The 19,196-nt window shown below is 60.9% G+C and overlaps 1 protein-coding gene across 3 annotated transcripts in view; it reads left to right on the top strand.

Annotated features, from left to right (window-relative positions):
* FAM120A (family with sequence similarity 120A) overlaps window positions 1-19,196 on the top strand; it is a 60,142-nt gene that overhangs the window by 7,812 nt on the left and 33,134 nt on the right. For all 3 annotated transcript variants that reach the window (XM_055125017.1, XM_055125016.1, XM_055125015.1), the window contains exons 2-5: window positions 5,468-5,714; window positions 8,114-8,196; window positions 14,330-14,458; window positions 14,674-14,770. In XM_055125017.1, coding sequence (XP_054980992.1) covers window positions 5,468-5,714; window positions 8,114-8,196; window positions 14,330-14,458; window positions 14,674-14,770 — 556 coding nt within the window. The remainder of the gene's footprint in view (window positions 1-5,467; window positions 5,715-8,113; window positions 8,197-14,329; window positions 14,459-14,673; window positions 14,771-19,196) is intronic.

The raw sequence follows: 19,196 nt of genomic DNA on the forward strand, positions 1-19,196 counted from the left end.
AATTTTTTTTTTTTAAGGCAGCCCCTTTTACCCTCTTATCCGTGTGTGTGTGTGTGTCCATACTTACTAATGCTTAGAGGGCCACCCCCTGGATCCGGGGTCAACCCCAGGCCCTGGTGTATGCAGCATTCATGCTCTGCACTTGGGTCACATCTCCGGCCACCACCACCCCTGCCCACACTTAAATTTTGACGGATTTTGGAATTCAAGTTTTAACAAGAACAGTCGGCAGAGCCTGGCAAGCTCCCCTCAGCGTATTCAATAGGCCAAAAACAGTAACAACAAGTCTCACGGTGGAGACGTTACTGGTGCCCGCTTGAGCACATTGGTGAGCAACGGGATGACAGTGACAGTGAGTGACAGCGAGAACAGCATTGCCGAGCGCGAGGCGGTTAGTAGAGTGGGCCGGAGAGACCCTGCAGACAGATGACGTCAGTGTTGCTACGGTTTTGTCTTTAAGTTCATGAAGTGAGTTTGCACTTACTTCATGGTGCCCACCTTCTTACTGCTTCCTCAGAGATAGAGATCCGCTCTCCTGTGGAATAAGCCCTGGGCCAGAGGCTGAGGAAATCTCAGAGTCAGAAAGAAAAAACTCCGCTGTTACGTTGTGGCGGGTACAGCCCGAGTGGACGAGTGGACAGAGCCGTGACCCCCCAGAGGGAAGCGAAACTCAGCCACATGTCCATTGCACTTCTGTTTCTACGGTTTCTTTTTTTTTTTTTTAATCATTATTTCCTTCCTTTCCCATCCCCGGGTGTTCTCCAGGCTTGGGTCCTCCCCCAGCAGCCCTCAGCCCGTTCTGTCCATCTCCCTTGCAGGGGCGTGGCCAGGAGTGGGGCTCGGCCGGCTTCACTCGGTACCTTTAATGTGCTAGGTTACGCTCCAGCCCTTGGCATCACATCCTCAGCCTCGGAGATTTTGTTTTCAGGATGTCTGTCTTGGGGGCGGGACCCTTACTCAGGCCTAATTCTTGCCCCTGCTCTGAGGTGACTCCTGGGGTGCTCGGGCTGCATGTGATACCCGGGGCCAAAGCCGGAGAGGCTGCGTGCAGGGGAGGGGCCTCGCCCCGCTGTACGGTTGCCCTGGCCTGCTGCTGGATCTTCAAGCTCCTGGGAGACTATGTTGGGGACCTTTTTGCCACTCTTCAGTGATGCCACACGTGCCCACGCCGTGTCTCATCACTCCCTGCCGGCCCCTGGGCCTCCTCACCTTACGGCACTGAAAGCCCGGCCTCCCTCCCCGACCTGGCAGCTGCCTTCCCCTCTGCCTCTGGGGGACCCGCACCCCCGGGGGAGTAGGACTCAGCTCGCCCTTCTGTGACTGACTTGCTGCTCCGATCTGCGTTGTCCTCCGGGCTGGCCCAGCTGTGACCTGGGCCGGGTTTCCTTCCTTCTGAGTGTCCAGTGCATCCGTCTGCCTGCTGTGCCGCCGTCCCCTGATCCAGCCCCTGGTCGGTGGACGCTGGGGAGCAATACCGCTGTGAACATCGGTGTGCGGGTTTCCGCTCGCCTCGCCGCTTCTGTTCCTGTCACGCCAGTGCCCGGGGCTGACCTCCCGCCCCACGGGGCCGTGTTGTTTCCTTAGTAATGGCACGAGGGTCCACGTTTCTCCGTGTCGCCAGTGCCCCTTCATCTGCTTGCTTGGAGAGTCCCCGTCACAGGTGCGGGACGGCTGCTTCTCTCTGCGGCTTGACTGGAGACTTACGTCCCACGTCCCACTCCCTCCCTTTCCTGAAAAGCAATCATTTTGGGGCCTGGAGCAATAGCACAGCGGGGAGGGCATTTGCCTTGCATGCGGCCGACCCGGGTTCAATTCCCAGCACCCCATATGGTCCCCCAAGCACCGCCAGGAATAATTCCTGAGTGCATGAGCCAGGTCTAATCCCTGTGCATCACCGGGTGTGATCCAAAGAACCAAAAAAAAAAAAGCAATCATTTTTTTCTCCCTTACTTTTAAGACCTTTGTGACCCATTCTCTTAGAATAAATGAGAGGTATAAAAAGTAGGTGTCTGTAACTTCTGATTTCTTTTAGAGACCATTGCTGGTGTGTAACCAGACGTTAAAATTGCACTTTTTAAAGTCAACAATAACAGTAAAAAATGTTCGCCACCTTGGAGCTGGCTTTTCCAGGCCGACTCAGCTGAACCTGACAGACGGAACAGCCCTGGTAGGTTTTTACCCGCCTGGTAGCTAGTAACTGGGGTTCAGCCTCGTGGAGATCAAAGCCTGATTTCAAACGTTTCTTTAAAAGGAGAATTCCGCCCGGCTACCCGCTCCTGCTCAGGTGACTTGGCGTGTCTTACACAGGGCCTGGATGGCGGGTCTGTCGCTGCTGCCCTGCTTGCCAGCGGCCCTGCAGGGCTGGCGTGTTTGTGCGAAGCTCAGGACTCCCACACGCGTGACCCATCAGGTGGCGCCGTCCCGGCCACCCACAGGCAGTGGACCTTGCTGGGCGTGGGTGTGGGGGCCTGTCACCTCCCCTGTCTTGCAGTATCCTCTGGGACAAGCGCCGGGTGTGCCTGGCGGGCTCTGAGGTTCCTGCAGGGCCGCGAGGGAGAGCGGTTGGGGCTGGGGGGCGTGGGGGGCAGTGGGGCAGCGGGCACAGCACCTGCCGTTGGCCGCCGCGCACAGCTCTGGGTTTGTCCGTTCGTTCCGTCCCCGGCTGGAGGGAGCCCCGGGGCGGGCGTGCCGGACCTGAGGCCTGTTCTCACGCAGGGCCGGCGGGGGGTTCTGGGTCCAGCTGAGTCCAGTCCCAGCCCGGGCCGCCTCTCCGCGTCTGCCCCTTCTCTCCTCAGGGCTTCGTGCTTGCTGTTGGGAATGTCGTCTCCTGGCCCTCCCCGGCCCCTTAGGGGCACTCCTCCTGCCGACCCCCCTGGGCCTCGTCGGGGTGTGAGTTTTGGCGACTCAGGTTGGCGACGGATTGGGAGTGGTGCTGGGTGGGCAGAGCCCAGGCGCCCCCGCTTGGCCCAGCCTCCGGCACACTGTGGCCGTAGCTGCCAAGGCCAGTGCCCAGTTGGACGTGTGTGCCCGCTGCTTCTCCTGGCAGTGGGCATTGCCTCCGTTCCTCCATCCCGTGGTCCCTCCATCCCTGCGTCTCCGTCTCTCTGCCCCCCTGTCCTGCCATGCGCTGCCCCATCTGTCCCTTGGTCCCTGCGTCCTTCCTCCCCCCAGTCCCTGTGGTCTCTGCTTGGCCTGCGGGCCTGGCGCCTGCTCTCAGCAGGTCTCTCCTTTTGCAGGTGCCTACTTGGTGCAGTTGGGGTTCCCCGTGCTGGTCTGTCTGGGAGGCCGGGGGCGGGGGATTCAGTCGCCCTTCTTGGGGGCAGGTGCCGCGTTCTTCCGGCCCCAGCCCTTCTCCCCTTCCTGGGCCCTGCGCCTTGTCAGGGTGCCGGGCGAGTCTGGCCCGTGCTAGGTGACTGCGGCTGGCGCTGACGCTGTCCCCACTGTGCCACTGTGTCTCCCGGGTGGCCCTTCTGTGACCCTCCTTCAGTTCTGTGCTCCTGTCTCGCCCCAGGGGGTGCTGTGCGGGTGTCTGCTGTCTGGTGGGCCCCTGGTGTGAGGCCCGGGGCAGCCCACGTGCCACCTGACTCACACGTGCTCTCCTTTCCTGTACCCGGGAGTGCTCAGGCTTACTCGTGACCCTGCACTCAGGGCTCATGCCTGAACTGCACGGGGTACTGGGACCAAGCCTGGGCTGGCTGCGTGCAAGGCAAGTGCCCGCCCTCTGCACCGTCTCTCTGGCCCTGACCCACACCTGGTTTATGGCCGCTACGGCCCCCCACGCCCCTGCACTTCTGAGCCCTGCGCTCCTGCTGGGCCAGTCGTTGGGGCCCCAGGGCCCACACCTCGGGCCGTGCGGGGAACCGGGTGTTCGTCCTGCCCCAGCCTGCATGGCTGCACCTGCTTCCCCCCAGCACCGCCCCGCGGGCCTTCCGAGAGGAGCAGCCCTGCAGCTGGTGGTCTCGGCACCACGGGGCCCTCCTCGGACACGGGCATCCTGGGCGGGTGTCCGTGGCGGGAAGACTAGACCCGGCGGAGCTGGCAGGGCCCCGGAGCGGCATGTCCCTGGGGTGTGCACTCGGCCGCGTGGGGACAGGTGGCCCCATCTGGCTCTCCGGGTCTCGCCCAGGCGTGGCTCCTGTATCTGTCCCGGCCCCGCCGTGTGTGCCGGGAGGGTTAGGTCTCGTTAATCATTTGCAGGTCAGCAAGAAGTCGCTGTTTTCACGCCTGTGTGAAGCCGGAGGGGTGGGCCTCTGTGCCGGGGTCTGGAGGACGGGCTGCAGGCTGTGTTTGTCTTACGGGCTGGTGGAAGGGTCGTGGGGGGCCCCATTGCACCCCTCACCCCTGTGGCACTGGTGTTCACCATGTGACGGGCGCCCAGCTTTAGGGAGGGGAGACGGGGCCAGGCGTCCTGTGGGCGCCATCAGCTCTGTGTTGCTTTCGAAGACGTTAGTGACGCGGGGTCCTGCCGCCCGCCCGGTCCCCTTGGTCTCTGCCCTTTGTGAGCCCCAGGTGGTGCGCGTGGACGTGTCCTGGGTGTCCCAGATTGCGCTCTGTCCATCAGCTCACTGAGCCGCCTGTCTGCCCGCCCGCAGGCCTCTCCCACAGGCCGCCCTGGGCCCCGCAGCCTCCGGCTGTCTTATCTGCGTCCCTTCTCGACTGGGCGCTCTGGTTTCTCGTGCCCCACTTCCTGGAGCCAGATTGCCGGGTCAGAGGGCAACGGTTTATGGCCTTGGGAGGGACTTGCCCTCCGTTTATGAGCTAACAGCCTTGGCAAACTGGCCAGCCGCAACCCTCGCCCGCAGCGCAGGGCGGGACACAGCGCCTCCCGCTGGGCACCCTGGGTGCCTGCCCCAGCACCCTCTGCCCCCGGCCACCTCCCGGTGGGGAAGCTGCAGGGCCCTGTGTGTGTGTGTGCGTGCGTGCGTGTGTGCGTGTGTGTGTGCACGCGCACACACACACGTGCGAGAGCTGCTCCTACCCTTAGTGGCCTGGAAACCGGGTGCACAACCCTCAGTGCCAAGCGTACAGTGCTCAGTGCTTCTGTTCAGCCTGTCTCGCCCGCCCTCCCTGGGGCTTGTCCTCATTCAGGCCTCTTGGGAGCTGTGGGGCCTGGGCGGGGCTGAGGCCTGCTGGACCCTAGATGCTGACAGCTCCGCTTTTGTTTTAAGAAAGGGGGAAAACCCTGGTGATGGCTCTCCCTTGGCTGTCTTCCTGTGGACTGTGACATTTACCTGCGGGCTTTGCAGGGATTATTTTGGCTTCCCCGCATGCTGGCTCCTTATCTTCCCCTTCTGTTTCTTTCCCGACTTCCTGCTTCCCTGCAACACCCGGGGAGGGGGCGTCGGGCCCGTCTAGCTAGGATCCTTGTCACGGTAAGAGACGGTCTCCCGCCCAGGCGGTGGGCCGGGCTGTGTCTGGGGCCGCCCGGCCTTGACGCCCACATTTCTCTCCCTCGCCGCCCCCGCAGGTCGCACAGAGCATCGAGGACCACCACCAGGAGGTGATCGGCTTCTGCAGGGAGAACGGCTTCCACGGGCTGGTGGCGTACGACTCCGACTACGCGCTGTGCAATGTGCCCTACTACTTCAGCGCCCACGCCCTGAAGCTGAGCCGCAACGGCAAGAGCCTCACCACCAGCCAGTACCTGATGCACGAGGTGGCCAAGCAGCTGGACCTCAACCCCAGCCGCTTCCCCATCTTCGCCGCCCTCCTGGGTAGGCTGTGGGGGCCTCTCGGGGGTCGAGACTATTCCAGAAAGCCGGGTGGGGCTGAGGGGGGATCCTTCCCGGTGCCCGCCGGGGTGTGGCACGTGCCTCTTAACGCTCTCCAGTGCTCACTCGGGACTTGTTTGTGACTGTCGGGCTTGAAAGGCGGTTTCGTGAGAACACACTCACAGTGGGGATTTGGCGGGGACAGTATTTTAAAATCAAAACTCTGGAGCTAGGGAGATGCACGGGGGGAGGGTGCGTGCCTTGCACACAGCACACCTGCGCTCGTGCCCAGCACGACAGCCTCCTTCTCTCTCCTGGGGCTGTGCGTGAGTGACGGCTCTGACGAGGCTGTCCCCAGTGCGCGAGAGGGGCTGGTCGGGACACTCCGGACCCTTCTGCGCTCTCTGTAGTTTTCGATTGGCTTTGGTTTTGGATTTTCGGCCTCCAGACTGTGCCCGCGGCCCTGCCAGCAGCTCTCGGTCGGCGCCGCTGTTCAGCCCCAGGCCCGGGGCGACGCTGCTGCTCTCGCCTCCCGGGCCGGCTCCCAGGGCTGCTCTGAAGATGCGGGATCCAGCCCTGCTCTGGCATTGGCGCGGCCCGCACCTGGCCGCTCGCTGTCCCCTGGCCCTCCCCTTGCGTTTTTAGGAGAATCTGGTTGTGCGCAAGAGGAGGGTGGGGGGTTATTTTTAGAACCATCTAGTCATTGTATTTTTATAAAACATTCCAGAAAAGTTTCGCGTAATCAGAAATTACACTGAGGAAGCCACAGTTTTCGTATGTAGTTGGATGATGGCGGTTCAGGTTTTTGTTTGTCTCTCGGCCGTGCCTGAGAGTGCTCAGGGCTTACTCCTGGCTCTGTGCTCGGGGGTCACTCTGGGCCGGGCTCAGGAGATCCTGTGGAGTACCGGAAGTCGAACCTGGGTCGGCAGCTTCAAAGGCGCTTGCCTACTGTGCTGTGGCTCTGGCCCAGCCGGGCCACACGGTTCTGGGCTCAGTGCCGTCGTTTCTTTGGCTCTAATTGCAAGTGTGGGCCTGTTCTCTATTAATTTTCTCAGCAACTCCTGTGACCTAGAATTTGGCTGTCTAAACCTAATTTTTTTTTTTCTTTTTGGGTCACACCCGGCGATGCACAGGGATTACTCCTGGCTCTGCACTCAGGAATTACTCCTGGTTGTGCTCAGGGGACCATATGGGATGCTGGGAATCGAACCTGGGTCGGCTGCGTGCAAGGCAAACGCCCTACCCGCTGTGCTATCACTCCAGCCCCTAATTTTGTAAATATACTTTGCACTTTCAGACACTGACATATTAAAAGCTATTTCCTCTGATGTTAAAAGTACATGCACAGACACATGAAAAGTCCTATTTCTTAGATGCTATGCAAGATGATTTGGGCATATTAATTGCCCTTAAGTGAATAGGAAAATTGTACGCCTTCAGAATATGGATGCCTTAGATAATTTGAGAAAGGAAGGGTGCTCTCGCTGTGGAGGAGATTTAAGTCAGGATTTGGAAAGCCCAGAGTTATATCAGGTTTCATTTGTTTCACACATTAATTTTTGTTTTTGGTTTTTGGGCCACACTTGGCAATGCCCAGGGCTGACTCCTGGCTCTGCACTCAGGTGTCACTCCCGGTGGTGCCTGGGGACCATATGGGACAGACCCAGGTCTGTCATCGAGTCACATACCAGGCAGGCGCCCTCCCTGCTGTGCTGGGACTCCCCTGCTTTTGAAGTGCCCGAAGATGACACATCTGAGTTGGGGGACCCAGAGACTGGCCTCTGGGCTGTTCTCACCTGGGAAGGCCAGCTCCGCCTGGCTCTGGTGGGCAGCCCGTGGCGCACTCCGCCGGCCTCCGTCCCCACGGGTGCTTCTCTCAGGCACAGACCTTCACGTCTGTCTCTTAACCTGGCTCAGAGACCATGTGTGGCCCAATCCCCCCTCCCCTCCCAAACACACACACACACACACACACACACACACACACACACACACACACACACACACACACACACACAGCCCCCCCGCCCAGATCTCAGCCGGGAGCTGAGTCTGCCAGGTGCAGTGGGACTGTACTGTCCCAGGGACAAAGGGAAGCTGGTGTCAGGTGTCCTGGCCTGTGTCAGGCTGGCCTGCTGCGGGCTGTGTTCATCTCAGTGCTGCGCGGGTGTTGTCAGGTGCTGTGGTCGGCGTGAACGCTAGGTCCTGGCCTGGAAATCCACGTCATGGAGATCGCTACTAGGAGCCGCCTGCTCTGTGTCTTGCTTTCTGCTGGGAGATGAAAGGGGGCCGCTGCCTCTGGGCAAGTCTGGTTGGCCCAGCCAGCAAGGTGGTCCCCAGGAAGTCCCATCAGAGCTGCTGGGGCGACCGAGGGCCACACTCACGCCCGCTTTGTCTCCTAGGAAACCACATCCTGCCTGATGAAGACCTCGCCTCCTTCCACTGGAGCCTGCTGGGCCCAGAACACCCGCTCGCCTCCCTGAAGGTACAGTTCGCTTCCTTCCAGCGCGGGGCACTGACTGGACTTGGCCAGTTGCTGAAAGAGTGTGAGCTGCGTCCTGTTGTAGGGAGAAACTGTAGAGGACAGACACAGTGGTCTCTTTCATGCGTGGTGTATAAAGAGACTTCGCAGTGTCAAAGCCCCAGAGGCCATTGCACAGAGTGCAGGAGGACTGACTCGACACCGGGCCGGCGCTACGCTGAGGGGATCTCGACCAGGGAGGGTGGAAAGGGGCGAGGTGCCTCTCGGATCAGCCCGGGAGGGCGGGAGGGAAATGGGGACGCTGGTGTTGGGAGGATTGTGCAAGCTCAATCAGGAATAACTTTGTCGTTCACAGTGTTTTGTTTTTTTCAAGAAAAGTTCTTTACCTCTTTATAATTTCACTGCGTTATTATATTTAGGAACTAATGGAATTTCATTTTTGCTTTAGCACTGTAGCACTGTCTAGCACTGTCATCCCGGGCGGGCACCAGTAACGTCTCCATTGTGAGACTTGTTCCTGTTTTGGCATTTCCACAGGGAGCTTGCTGGGCTCTCCGAGAGGGACGGAGGAATTGAACGAGGGTCGGCCATGTGCAAAGCAAACTCCCTCCCCACTGTGCTATTGCTCCAGCAGTATAACTTAAAAATTTTAAATACTGTTAAAAATGAAAGGAAAAATTGGCCGTCTCATGCGTCCTCCTAATATCGGGGTCTACACTGCCTTAAAGACCCTTCATTACCATGTCTGGCCCCACACGTCTTTAATTTAGGGGAGCGTATGCGGGATCTTTGAAAAGTTTCTTTAGAAAATCCTTCATGGTGTGTGTCCCTAGAAAGAAAATGCCATTTGGTGTTGGTCCCGCCCGCTCAGGGCCTGCTCCTGGCGGTGCTCAGGGACCGTCCCGCCTGGCGCCAGGACTCGCACCCGGCCTGCCAGCACTCAGGGCGAGCTCTGTGCCCTGCGCTGTCTCCAGCCCTACACAGGAGGAAATCTTTCAGCTTAATTTTTACATAGTTTATTTACTGAAACTGCTCGAGAAAATTGACGATCAACGGGGTGATGATGATGATGATGATGATATTTATAGGTACTGATTTTGAATAGATCGTATAGACAGCTGTTGCTCACATTGATACCATAGCTGTTTGATACATTTCACCTTCTTACTGCTTTTCTCAGATTATAAAATTGTCAAGGCTTTCATGCTTTTTGACTAATGGAGACCTAAAGTTTATTAGGGAGCTGGTACTTTTGTACTGTTTCAGCAATGCAGGTTTCATTTTCTTACTTGCCCTCCTTCCTGTTTGTGAAAGTAGTAACTCGCAGGAGGGAGAGTCACATCCGCGGATGCTCAGGGGTTACTCCTGGCTCTGTGCTCAAGAGTCACTTCTGGCGGTGCTCACGGAACCATATGGGATGCTGGGGGCTGAGCCCAGGCCCTCCCCGCTGTCCTGCTACTCTGGCTGTTCCTTCTCTTGAATCTCTCTCTGCACCTCTCAGCCGCTCCTTGCTGCTCAGCACTGCTCTCTCCTTCCTTCCGTGTGTGCCGTAGCGTTTTCCTTTCTAGTCCAGCAATGCTTGGGATAGGGGTTATCAGGCCCGCTTACCCCCATCCCCCTTGCTAGAGATCAGTTGTTCTTTTTTGCCTTTTTTTTGTCCCTGACACAGAAAAGCCTTCTGTTTGCTGTTGGCCGGAGTGTTCTTGGCATTAGTTTTTGCTCACGCAGTCCTGCATCTCGCTCGTCCCCAGGCCTGGTGACCCAGCGCTGAGCCGTGGGCTGGGATCAGGCAGGCCTCTGTCTCTGCACTTGGTGGGCGGCAGGTGGAAGTTGAGGCAAGATGGAGGCAGGGTCTCCAGACATCCGTTTGGTTTGGGAAGCTGAGCGAGGCTCCGGGATTCCTCCTTGCACCCAGACCCAGCTCTTGGGCCTGACGCTGTGTGCGTCGCCAGGAGCGGGAAAGGCCAGAGAACAGAGGCCTCGTTGTCCGCCGGCGGCCGCTTGGCAGGCTGGCGTCCTTGGATCTGGAAGGCTCTTTTCTCTGGCTCAGGTATTCAGATGGGGCCGAGAATTGCTGAAGTGCCGGTTTATTTAGAATCCTGTTCAAGGCGGCCACGGCGCGGGGGGAGGATTGTCCCACCCCCGCCCCACGCTGCCGAGGGGCTCCGAGAGTGTCCCTGGACTCTGAGCAGACCCTCGAGCTTGCGGCACTTCTGCTGCCCCTCCACCCCAGTGGGGCAGCTGGCAGGGCCCGTGCAGGACTGGACCCTGGGGCTTGCTGCCTGGGCACGGGGCACCCGCCAGCTGGACGCCTGTGCTCTCACCCTCAGGCCCTCCTTGCCCAGCTGTGGGCACACTGGAGGCTGAGAGAATGGTGGTGCTAGGGGTGAGAGTTCCAGGAGGCGCTCGCCTCGTACCCTGCAGAGCTGTGTTGTGAGGGCCACACCCAGTGGTGCTCAGGGCTTACTCCCGGCTCTGTACTCAGAGATCACTTTTTTTTTCCCTTTTTAGTTACACCCAGAGATGCCCAGGAGTTCTTCATCGCTCCTGGGTTGGCTATGTGCAAGGTGAATGCCCTGTGTGCTGTACTATTGCTTCCGGCCCCTGTAAAGCTTTTTCTTGTTGAATTAGCCAGCCGGGAAGCAAAAAACACTATCTCCTGGAGGCCACGTCTAAATTTTTCCTTCCTTTCCTACATAGCTAGTAGCTGAAAATGGCGTTGCTACAAAGTGCCCTGGGAAGGGGCCCTTTATCACTAGCCTTTGATTTTTCGTGAAACAGCTTTCCGTGGAGAGAGGAGGACTGAAATTAGGACATTTCATTTGCGCTTTTCTTTTCTTTTCATTTCCTGACGCCAAGCCTTTGTGGACTGAAGTAAAAACGAAACTCAGAAAAGGAAATTGGGAGGGGACTTGGGTCAGCTGCTCGGGAGCCTGTTGGTGCAGCCGACACGCGTGCGTCTGCGCGAATCTGGCCTTCCGTGTGGCCTGGCCGGGATGGAGGCTGGCGTACTGCGCGTGGGTGCTGGGCCCAGGTGCTGTCCTGCTGTCTGGGGAGGGCCCGCGACAGTGGCAGATTCTCCTGTGGGTCACCGGCTCCCGCTGTGTGTGGATTTTTCCCCAGTTGAGAGCTGTAAAGAAAGCCCTTCACGTATATGGTGCCAGTATGTACATGTGCGTTCTTGCTGTGTGTATGCATGTGCACACGTGATTGTGCCTGCCTGTGTGGACATTTATGGAATTTATGGACATGCTTCTGAGCCTCTTTAAGACGCCTAGAGGGGAGGGGATTTGCTCTCCCTCCACCCAGTGGGTGCTCCCAGCACTCAGCTTTCCAGCCAATAGCAGCGTTGGATTTCTGCCTTCCTTACAGACTGGCAAGTTCGTTTGTTGTTTCTGAATTTTGGGCCTCACTCAGTGGTACCTGAGCGACTCCTGGCACGGTGCTCTGGGCTCGCTCTTGGCATGCTTAGAAACTGTGGCTCCAGCCCATCTCCCTCCGGCCCACCGTGACGGTGTTGAAAAGTGTCGAGAGTGTCAGAAACTTAGGGCCAGAGACATCGCTCCCTGGGGTCAGTTCCTGGCACCACGTAAGTCCCCGAGGCACCAGCAAAAGTGACCCCTGAGCACAGAGCCGGGAGTTTCTCCTGACACCACTGGACGGGAACCACCCCTGTCTCGCCCCCATCCCAGAAGTGTCAGAGGGGACCATTGAGGCCAGGGGAGCACACTACATCCCATGTCCCTGGGGCACTTGCTTCTAAAGGGACCTGTGAGAGACGGGCCGTGTTAGCTGTGTCCCGCCCGGTGCGTGCTGGTGGTGACGATGGAAGCACTGTCCGGAGTGTCAGAATTTCAAGGCGAAACGTGCTTGTGAGTGCTGGGGGTCGCCGGAGCAGTGGGCTCTACCCTCCCGCGGCAGCACAGGGGCGGGAGAGGACACTGGGGCGCTCCGCGCTGCTGCTGGCCGTCCAGCTGGGGAGCCTCCCTCCCTGCAGCTGCGCGAGGTTCCTGGTGCAGGACTGTGCCTCAGATTCCCCGGGGTCTGGTGCGAGCAGCAGGTGGTGCAGGCTTAGTGTTTGCAGCCAGGCCGGAGCGGACCTGTGGTTCAAGGAGGACTGTTGGGCCTGGGGCGGCCCGGCCACCTGTGCAGGGCACCGACGGGACTGTCCCTGAATGCCTCTCTGTCCTCCGTGGTCCCCTGTGTCCGAGCTCAACCTTTGTCCCCCTGTGTCCCACCCTCCCCTCATCCCCAGGTGTCCCCTGTTGCCCCAGGGCTCCCCTCTCTGTCCCCAGGAGTCCCCTCTCTGTCCCCAGGGCTCCCCTCTCTGTCCCCAGGAGTCCCCTCTGTGTCACCAGGGCTCCCCTCTCTGTCCCCAGGGCTCCCCTCTCTGTCCCCAGGTGTCCCCTCTCTGTCCCCAGGGCTCCCCTCTCTGTCCCCAGGTGTCCCCTCTCTGTCCCCAGGAGTCCCCTCTCTGTCCCCAGGGCTCCTCTCTCTGTCCCCAGGTGTCCCCTCTCTGTCCCCAGGAGTCCCCTCTCTGTCCCCAGGGCTCCCCTCTCTGTCCCCAGGGCTCCCCTCTCTGTCCCCAGGAGTCCCCTCTCTGTCCCCAGGAGTCCCCTCTGTGTCCCCAGGTGTCCCCTCTGTGTCCCCAGGTGTCCCCTCTCTGTCCCCAGGGCTCCCCTCTCTGTCCCCAGGTGTCCCCTCTCTGTCCCCAGGAGTCCCCTCTCTGTCCCCAGGTGTCCTCTCCGTGTGCCCAGGCATGCCTGGGGCGGTGTCCTTGCTGTGTGTATCTCTGCGGCTCGGTGGAGGGGCCGTGTCCCGGGTGCCTTGGTCTGCGCAGCCATAGTGCATGGTCCTGCCTTCATCTCGGGTCGTGCTTCCCCACACCAGGGACCCATGAGGAGAGAGGGACACTTCTGGGACATGCAAATGTGCTGATCGAGCAAAACTATTGCTTTTGTAAAAAGAAAGTTGGGCATTGAGATTTTGTAAACAGCTGCTTTTCTAGACTATTCTTCTGTTCCATTTGCTAGGGCTGGATTTCAAAATTTTTTTGCCTTTTTTTTTTTTTTAAACAAAATAAGCTCGGGCTGGAGCTATAGCACAGCGGGTGGGGCATTTGCCTTGCAAGTGGCTGACCTGGGTTTAATTCCCAGCATCCCATATGGTTCCCTGAGCACCTTCAGGAGTGATTCCTGAGTGCAAAGCCAGGAGTAACCCCTGTGCATCGCCTGGTGTGACCCAAAAAAAGCGGGGGGGGGGGGGAGGAACCCACAAAAACCACCAAATACAAAATAAGTACAAAATTGCTTCTTAGTGTTTAAAACAAATACAATACAAACGACACGTGGAACCATCCTTAGCAGTATCATAAATTCCAGCACCTCACTCACTAAAAATGTCGTACACATGCAGAGCGACACGCGTGTGTCATTCTGCAGTCTAAGGTCAGAGTGCGCCAGGGGCCCGTGAGCCAGAATCGGGTGTGTGCAGGGGTGCGTCCGTCCCGGGGCTGCAGGGAACCTCCACGCTTCAGGTGCTCCGAGGGCCCTTCTGGCCCCGTGCAGGGGCAGAGCTGGAGGTGGGTGGGAGGGGCCAGATGTGGGGCTCGGGCCCCCCTGTGGTTCCCCCTGGCCTCAGGGCCTGCCTTCCACCCGGGACGCAAAGAGGCTGAGTGCCCTGTAGGCTGGGCTTGTTCCTGGGGTGGGAACCGTGCCAGAGCCGTCACTCCCAGAACAAGCCGTAACTGCCCGCATGGCCCGACTTCTACGGAATTGGTCTTTTCTCATACACACTCTGTGTTCTCGGGCGGGAGGGTGGGGAAAGGCAGAGCAAAGCCACTTTGAGGGACAGTGTTCGTTACCCTGCTGTCCACTGGCCCGGGCTGGTCTGCTTTCCACACACGTGTCTCCGTGAGCGCATCTCGCGGTGTGGAGTTCTGGGCCCTGACCCCTGGCCCCACCCCGCATTGGGCCCGGGCCGGGCCTTCCCTCACGGTGCTGACTGCCGGCTCTGCGTGGCTCGGGCAGTGGGCCTCTGGAGGACGGGCAGGGCGAGGCCGAGGGGCCGGAGGTGACCGTCCACAGCCCGGCCTGTGGCGGGCACCCCCTTGCTGACCCTGGTGCTCGTCCCACAGGTCCGTGCCCACCAGCTGGTGCTGCCGCCCTGCGATGTGGTGATCAAGGCGGTGGCCGACTACGTCCGCAATATCCAGGACACGTCCGACCTGGACGCCATCGCCAGGGACGTGTTCCAGCACTCGCAGGTGAGGCCCGAGCTCCGCCCCGTCCTGTGGGGACGAGTCCCTCCCCCGGCTGGGGAAGTGTTAGACGAGGGCCCGGGGGGAGGGGGGTGGCTGGGGGCCAGTGTCCTGGGGCCCCTCGTGGAGTGCTCGCCTTGCCAGCGTGCCAAGCCCCCGTTTCTCTGCATGCCCGCCCCGGGCACGGTGACTTACCGGTCGCTTTCCTCTGTGGGTTCCAGTCTAGGACAGATGACAAAGTGATTCGATTCAAGAGAGCGATTGGCTATTACTCAGCGACTAGCAAGCCGATGGCGTTTCACCCTCCTCATTACTTAGGTAAGTGACGGTGGACGGGGGCGGGCCTGCACCCGGCACTCGGCTTACTCCAGTGAGTTGCTGGGGGACCCGGGGTGGGGGGTCTCGGGGCCTGCCGGGGCGGCTCCCTGCATGGAGAACATGGATCTCTGCTCGTCTCGTGGCTTTTTTTTTTTTTTTTAATTCCTTGTTGCTGTTGTTTCCGGCCGCACCTGGACAGTCAGTGCTTCCAACATGATCCGCCTCCTTCGGCCGCCCGCAGACCCGTCTGTGCGCAGGCGTCTGGAGCCCGGGCTGCTCCCTGGGGCCGGGGGCCTCCACTCCCGGCATCGCCTGTGGGGGTGCCACAGGGTACAGCCCTTTCCGTTTTATTCACTTACTTATTTTTGGTTTGGGGGCCACACCCTTGGTGCTCAGGGTTTTCTCCTGCCTCTGCGCTCAGGAATTACTCCTGGCGGTGGTGCTCACGTGGCCATCAGGGATGCTGGGGGTCGCGCCCCGGTCGGCCATGTGTGAGGCAGATGCCCTCCCCGCCGTGCGCCAGCCTTCTTCAAGGGGAATTGGCCATCTGTGGGACGTCTTTACTCTTGGTTTTGGGGCCACGCGGGCAGTGCCTGCAGCTCTCCGGCTCTGTGTGGGGGTCACTCCTGGTGGTGCTTGGGGGGCCCTGTGCTGTGTCTCCGGCTCCAGTTCAGTAGCTTCTCGGGAATCTGAGCTTTACCCCTCCTGTCCGGTCGGGCCTGCTGATGCCTGGTGTGGCGCTCAGAGACGCCGAGAGCTGAGCGCCAAGGTGGGCACGTGTGGGGGGTGTTTATTCGCCATTGCCTGGCCGTAGGCGCAGCCAGGATTCCCTCCGGTAGGGAGATGCGTCCAGACTGTGGTATGCCCAGACAGGGATCGCTGCTCGGTGCTGAACGGGAAGGCGCCCTCAGACCGTGAGACGCCACGGGCCTTCGCTGTGTGGCTGGATGTCAGGAGCCGCCGCTGGCCGCCCCGGGAGGACCCTGTGGCTCTCGGCGCCTGTCTGAGGAGCAGTGGCCACCCGCAGAGCGTCTGGGCCACCCCTGGACGTCCTTGCGCTCTCACGGACAGTGGTTATGGGCCACAGCTGCGGGCCACAGGTCTCAGAGGACAGCAGACGGAACAGGTCTTCCGGGGTGGGGGGGCAGTGTGCTGCCACTGGCCATCGGGGAGGGGCGGGGAGAGGGACCCTGGGCCACTGTTCCCAGTGTTCCTTTGGAGCTGGGTCCACGCCACGAGGAGAACTGGGCCCCTGTTACTGACACGCGTGTGCCAGGATGTTGGCCCTCGGGGTGCACGTTCCCCCCGCAGCACCACCGTGCCCTCTGCCCGAGCCTGCCCCTGCCCTTGGAAGGGGCGTGCAGCGGGGGCGCATGTTCGGCGGGGGCCCACTGGGGGCCCACTGAAGAGCGTTTGTAAGGACACCATGCCCGGGGCGAGCACAGTCTCTGTAGCCATAAGGCGGTGAGCTCCGCCCGCTTCCTGCCCCCACCGGCTGAGGGTCTGCGCTTTCCGGGGCTTTGCGGCGTCTGAGTACAGCAGTGGGTGCCCCCAGGGCGTTTTCTGGGTGCCAGCCACTGTCGGAGGGGCCTGGCCGGTGTCCAGCCTCGGCTGTGGGCGCCACTGCCCGGGCTGGGAGGGGCGAGCGAGCTGGCTGCAGGAGGAGGGGGGGTTCGGGCGGTGGCGCCCCGGGAGTGTCCCTGTCCCTGTCCCTGCTGTGGACTGGCTCCTGCGTCCACGCAGAGGGCGCGAGTCGCCTGATGAACAGCAGCGCTGGGATGCGAGGCCTGGGTGCCGTGGCCGCCTGCTGTCCCGGCTCTGGGCCGCTCAGCTGGGCCGGACCCTCCCTGCCCGCCCTGCCCCGCCCCACCCCTGCGGTCCTGGCTCACGCCCCCCACTCCCTCTCAGCTGTCTCGCGAGGGCCAGGAGCCAGGCCGTCAGATGGTCTGCGGGCGCTGTGGCCCTGCACCGCCGTGTGCTGTGTCGTTTCCCCGGGTGCGGCCCCCACGTTCCAAACGTTTTGCCATAGATACCAGGTAATATCCTCTTGTTGTGTTTTCCGAATGACCGTTTGGAGTTTGACATTTAAGGAAAACGTTCGCAGTCCTCAGGCTTCCAGCTCTGGCCAGTCGGCATCTTCCCGTCCTGCTGCTGTGCCTTTTGGGTCACCCCCAGCAATCCTGCGTGCTTGCTGCTGGTGTTGGGCTTGGGCGACCCTCGGTGGTGCCGGGGCTCGAGGTGGGGCTGACCGTGTGCTGGGCGATGCCCATTGGGCTGCCTCCACTACCCTCGTCTTCCTCTTAGGACTCTCGGTCCCGGGACAGTCACGCCGTCCCCCTGGGACCAGTGCTGGTGTGGACAGACCGAAAGCAGAGCCGTGGCGGCCCCTCTGCTGCCGACCCGCCCAGCCCTGCCCGCTGGCGATTGTCCCCGGGCTGTTTGCTGTAGGGGTGGGCAGTGGACACGCAGCTGTGCGGCTGGCGGAGCGTGGAGTTTCGCGTGTCCTTTGGAGCTGGTGACTTACGTGAGAGACGGGCCGCGGTGCCGTGGCGTTGGCATGCACGGGTCCTGCTGAGGCGGGAAGCCCCTCGCTGAGCGCCCAGCCTGCTGTGCTCCCTTCTCGGCCTTTCCCCCTGCTCCCAGGGAGTCAGCTGCCCGGGAGTGGCCGGCGGGAAATGGCCCTGTTGTCTTGACGCCATCCTTGTTTCGGAAGCCCCTCGGCCCTGTCTGCCGGCTGCTCTCTGCCTGCACCAGTGCCTCGAGCATGGCTGTGCTTTCTCCGTCGTGCGGGGGAGGGCCGGGGCCCGGCTGACCACAGACCCGGGACGGGGGAGGGCCTGGTGGATCCGAGCATGGCGAGTGGCTGTGACCCAGTCCTTGTCACTCAGTCTGGAGGTGGGTTCGACTTGGTGGCGGATTGGGCATGGCTGTGAGTGGCCACAGCCTCTGAGGGCCCAGCTGTCACCTGGCCGCAAACAGTCTGATTCTTCGGCATTTGTCCTGTGTCCCAGAGGGATGAATCCCCGCCTCCGAGTCCTTCCCGCCGCACCCGGAACACGCTCTCTGCTCTGTAGCTGATTCCTGGCCGGGGCAGGGCCTGACACCGAGGGGGAGGGAGGGAGCATCCGAGGACCAGCTCCGTGGACCACAGCAGTTCCGTCCCGTGAACACGGGGGTCCCACTTCCCTGCCCTGCGTCCGGTGGGGGCTGTTTACCTGGGCATGATGGAAGCAGGTCACACAGAACCCGCCTTCCCAGAACCGGAACCGCTTGGGAGCTCAGCAGGACAGTGGTGTCATGTAGATGGACAATTCTCTCCCTCTCTCCCCCATCTCCCTCCCCCTCCTCCTCCCCCTCTTCCTCTCCCTCCTCCTCCCTCCTCCCTCCTTCTCCCTCTCTCTCCCTCTCCCCCCTCCCTCCCCCTTTGTTTTGGAGGCCACACCCAGTGATGCTCAGGGATCACTCCTGGCTTTGGGGGCCCTGTGGGGTGCCAGGGATCAAACCCGGGCCTCATGCAAGGCCAGTGCCCTCCCCACGGTGCTTCCCTCTGGTTCTTGCCTTGCTCCTTTGCACACAGAGAGCTAATGGCGGGACCTAGTGATGGGCTTCATCTGAGTTTCCGAGCCTTGTTTTGTGTGGAGCAGTTGGAAATCATGAGCCCGCCTCTGTGGGCACCACCAGGCCGCAGCTCCCTGCCCAGGTGGGGCCAGGCGGGCCTCAGGCTGGAGGAGAAGCAGGCCAGCTGTGTGTGTGTGTGTGTGTGTGTGTGTGTGTGTGTGTGTGTGTGTGTGTGTGTGTGTGTGTGTGTGTGTGTGTGTGTGTGTCTTTATGCTGAAGCTCTTCTCCGTCGTGTAGCTGAACACTTCAGCTCCTGTTCTCTGTCTGTCCTTCGCATATTTTCGTGGCAGCAGCCTGGCCTCTCTGCGTCAGCGCGGTGGAAACAAGGGAACGAGGAGCGGGTGGTGGTGACGTCCACTCCGTCCCAGGCCCGCTTCCCGGGAGGGGGGAGGGGCGCCTTGTCCCAGGGGACAGACAATGGCTCTGCTCAGGGCCCGGCCCGGAACAAGGCCCAATTCACAGGCAGGGCCTGGCTGGGGAGGATTTCTGCAGCCCGACGAGCAACGTGCGCGAGCTGCTTGTCCCCGAGAGCCGAGTTCCCAGGGGATGGCGGGGCCCCGGGGGCCTGCAGAGGTGGCCTTGCGCTCAGGGCTGCTGGAGGAGTGCGTGGTTGATTGTGTTTCTGGGTTTGGGCCTGTGTCGGGGGTCGGGGCAAGCACCTTCCCTGTGCTGTCGCTTCGGTCCTGAAAGCAGCACGTTCGCGTCCACCGAGTGTCACTTTGGTTTTTGAAGGGGAGGTCGGGGTGTGATGTGACCCGCAGAGCATCAAGTAGCAGCCCTCCCCGTCCCACTGATATTTCAGAGACGG

Source organism: Sorex araneus, chromosome 2 (genome assembly GCF_027595985.1).
Source record: "Sorex araneus isolate mSorAra2 chromosome 2, mSorAra2.pri, whole genome shotgun sequence".
In the NCBI taxonomy this organism is placed as follows: domain Eukaryota; kingdom Metazoa; phylum Chordata; class Mammalia; order Eulipotyphla; family Soricidae; genus Sorex; species Sorex araneus.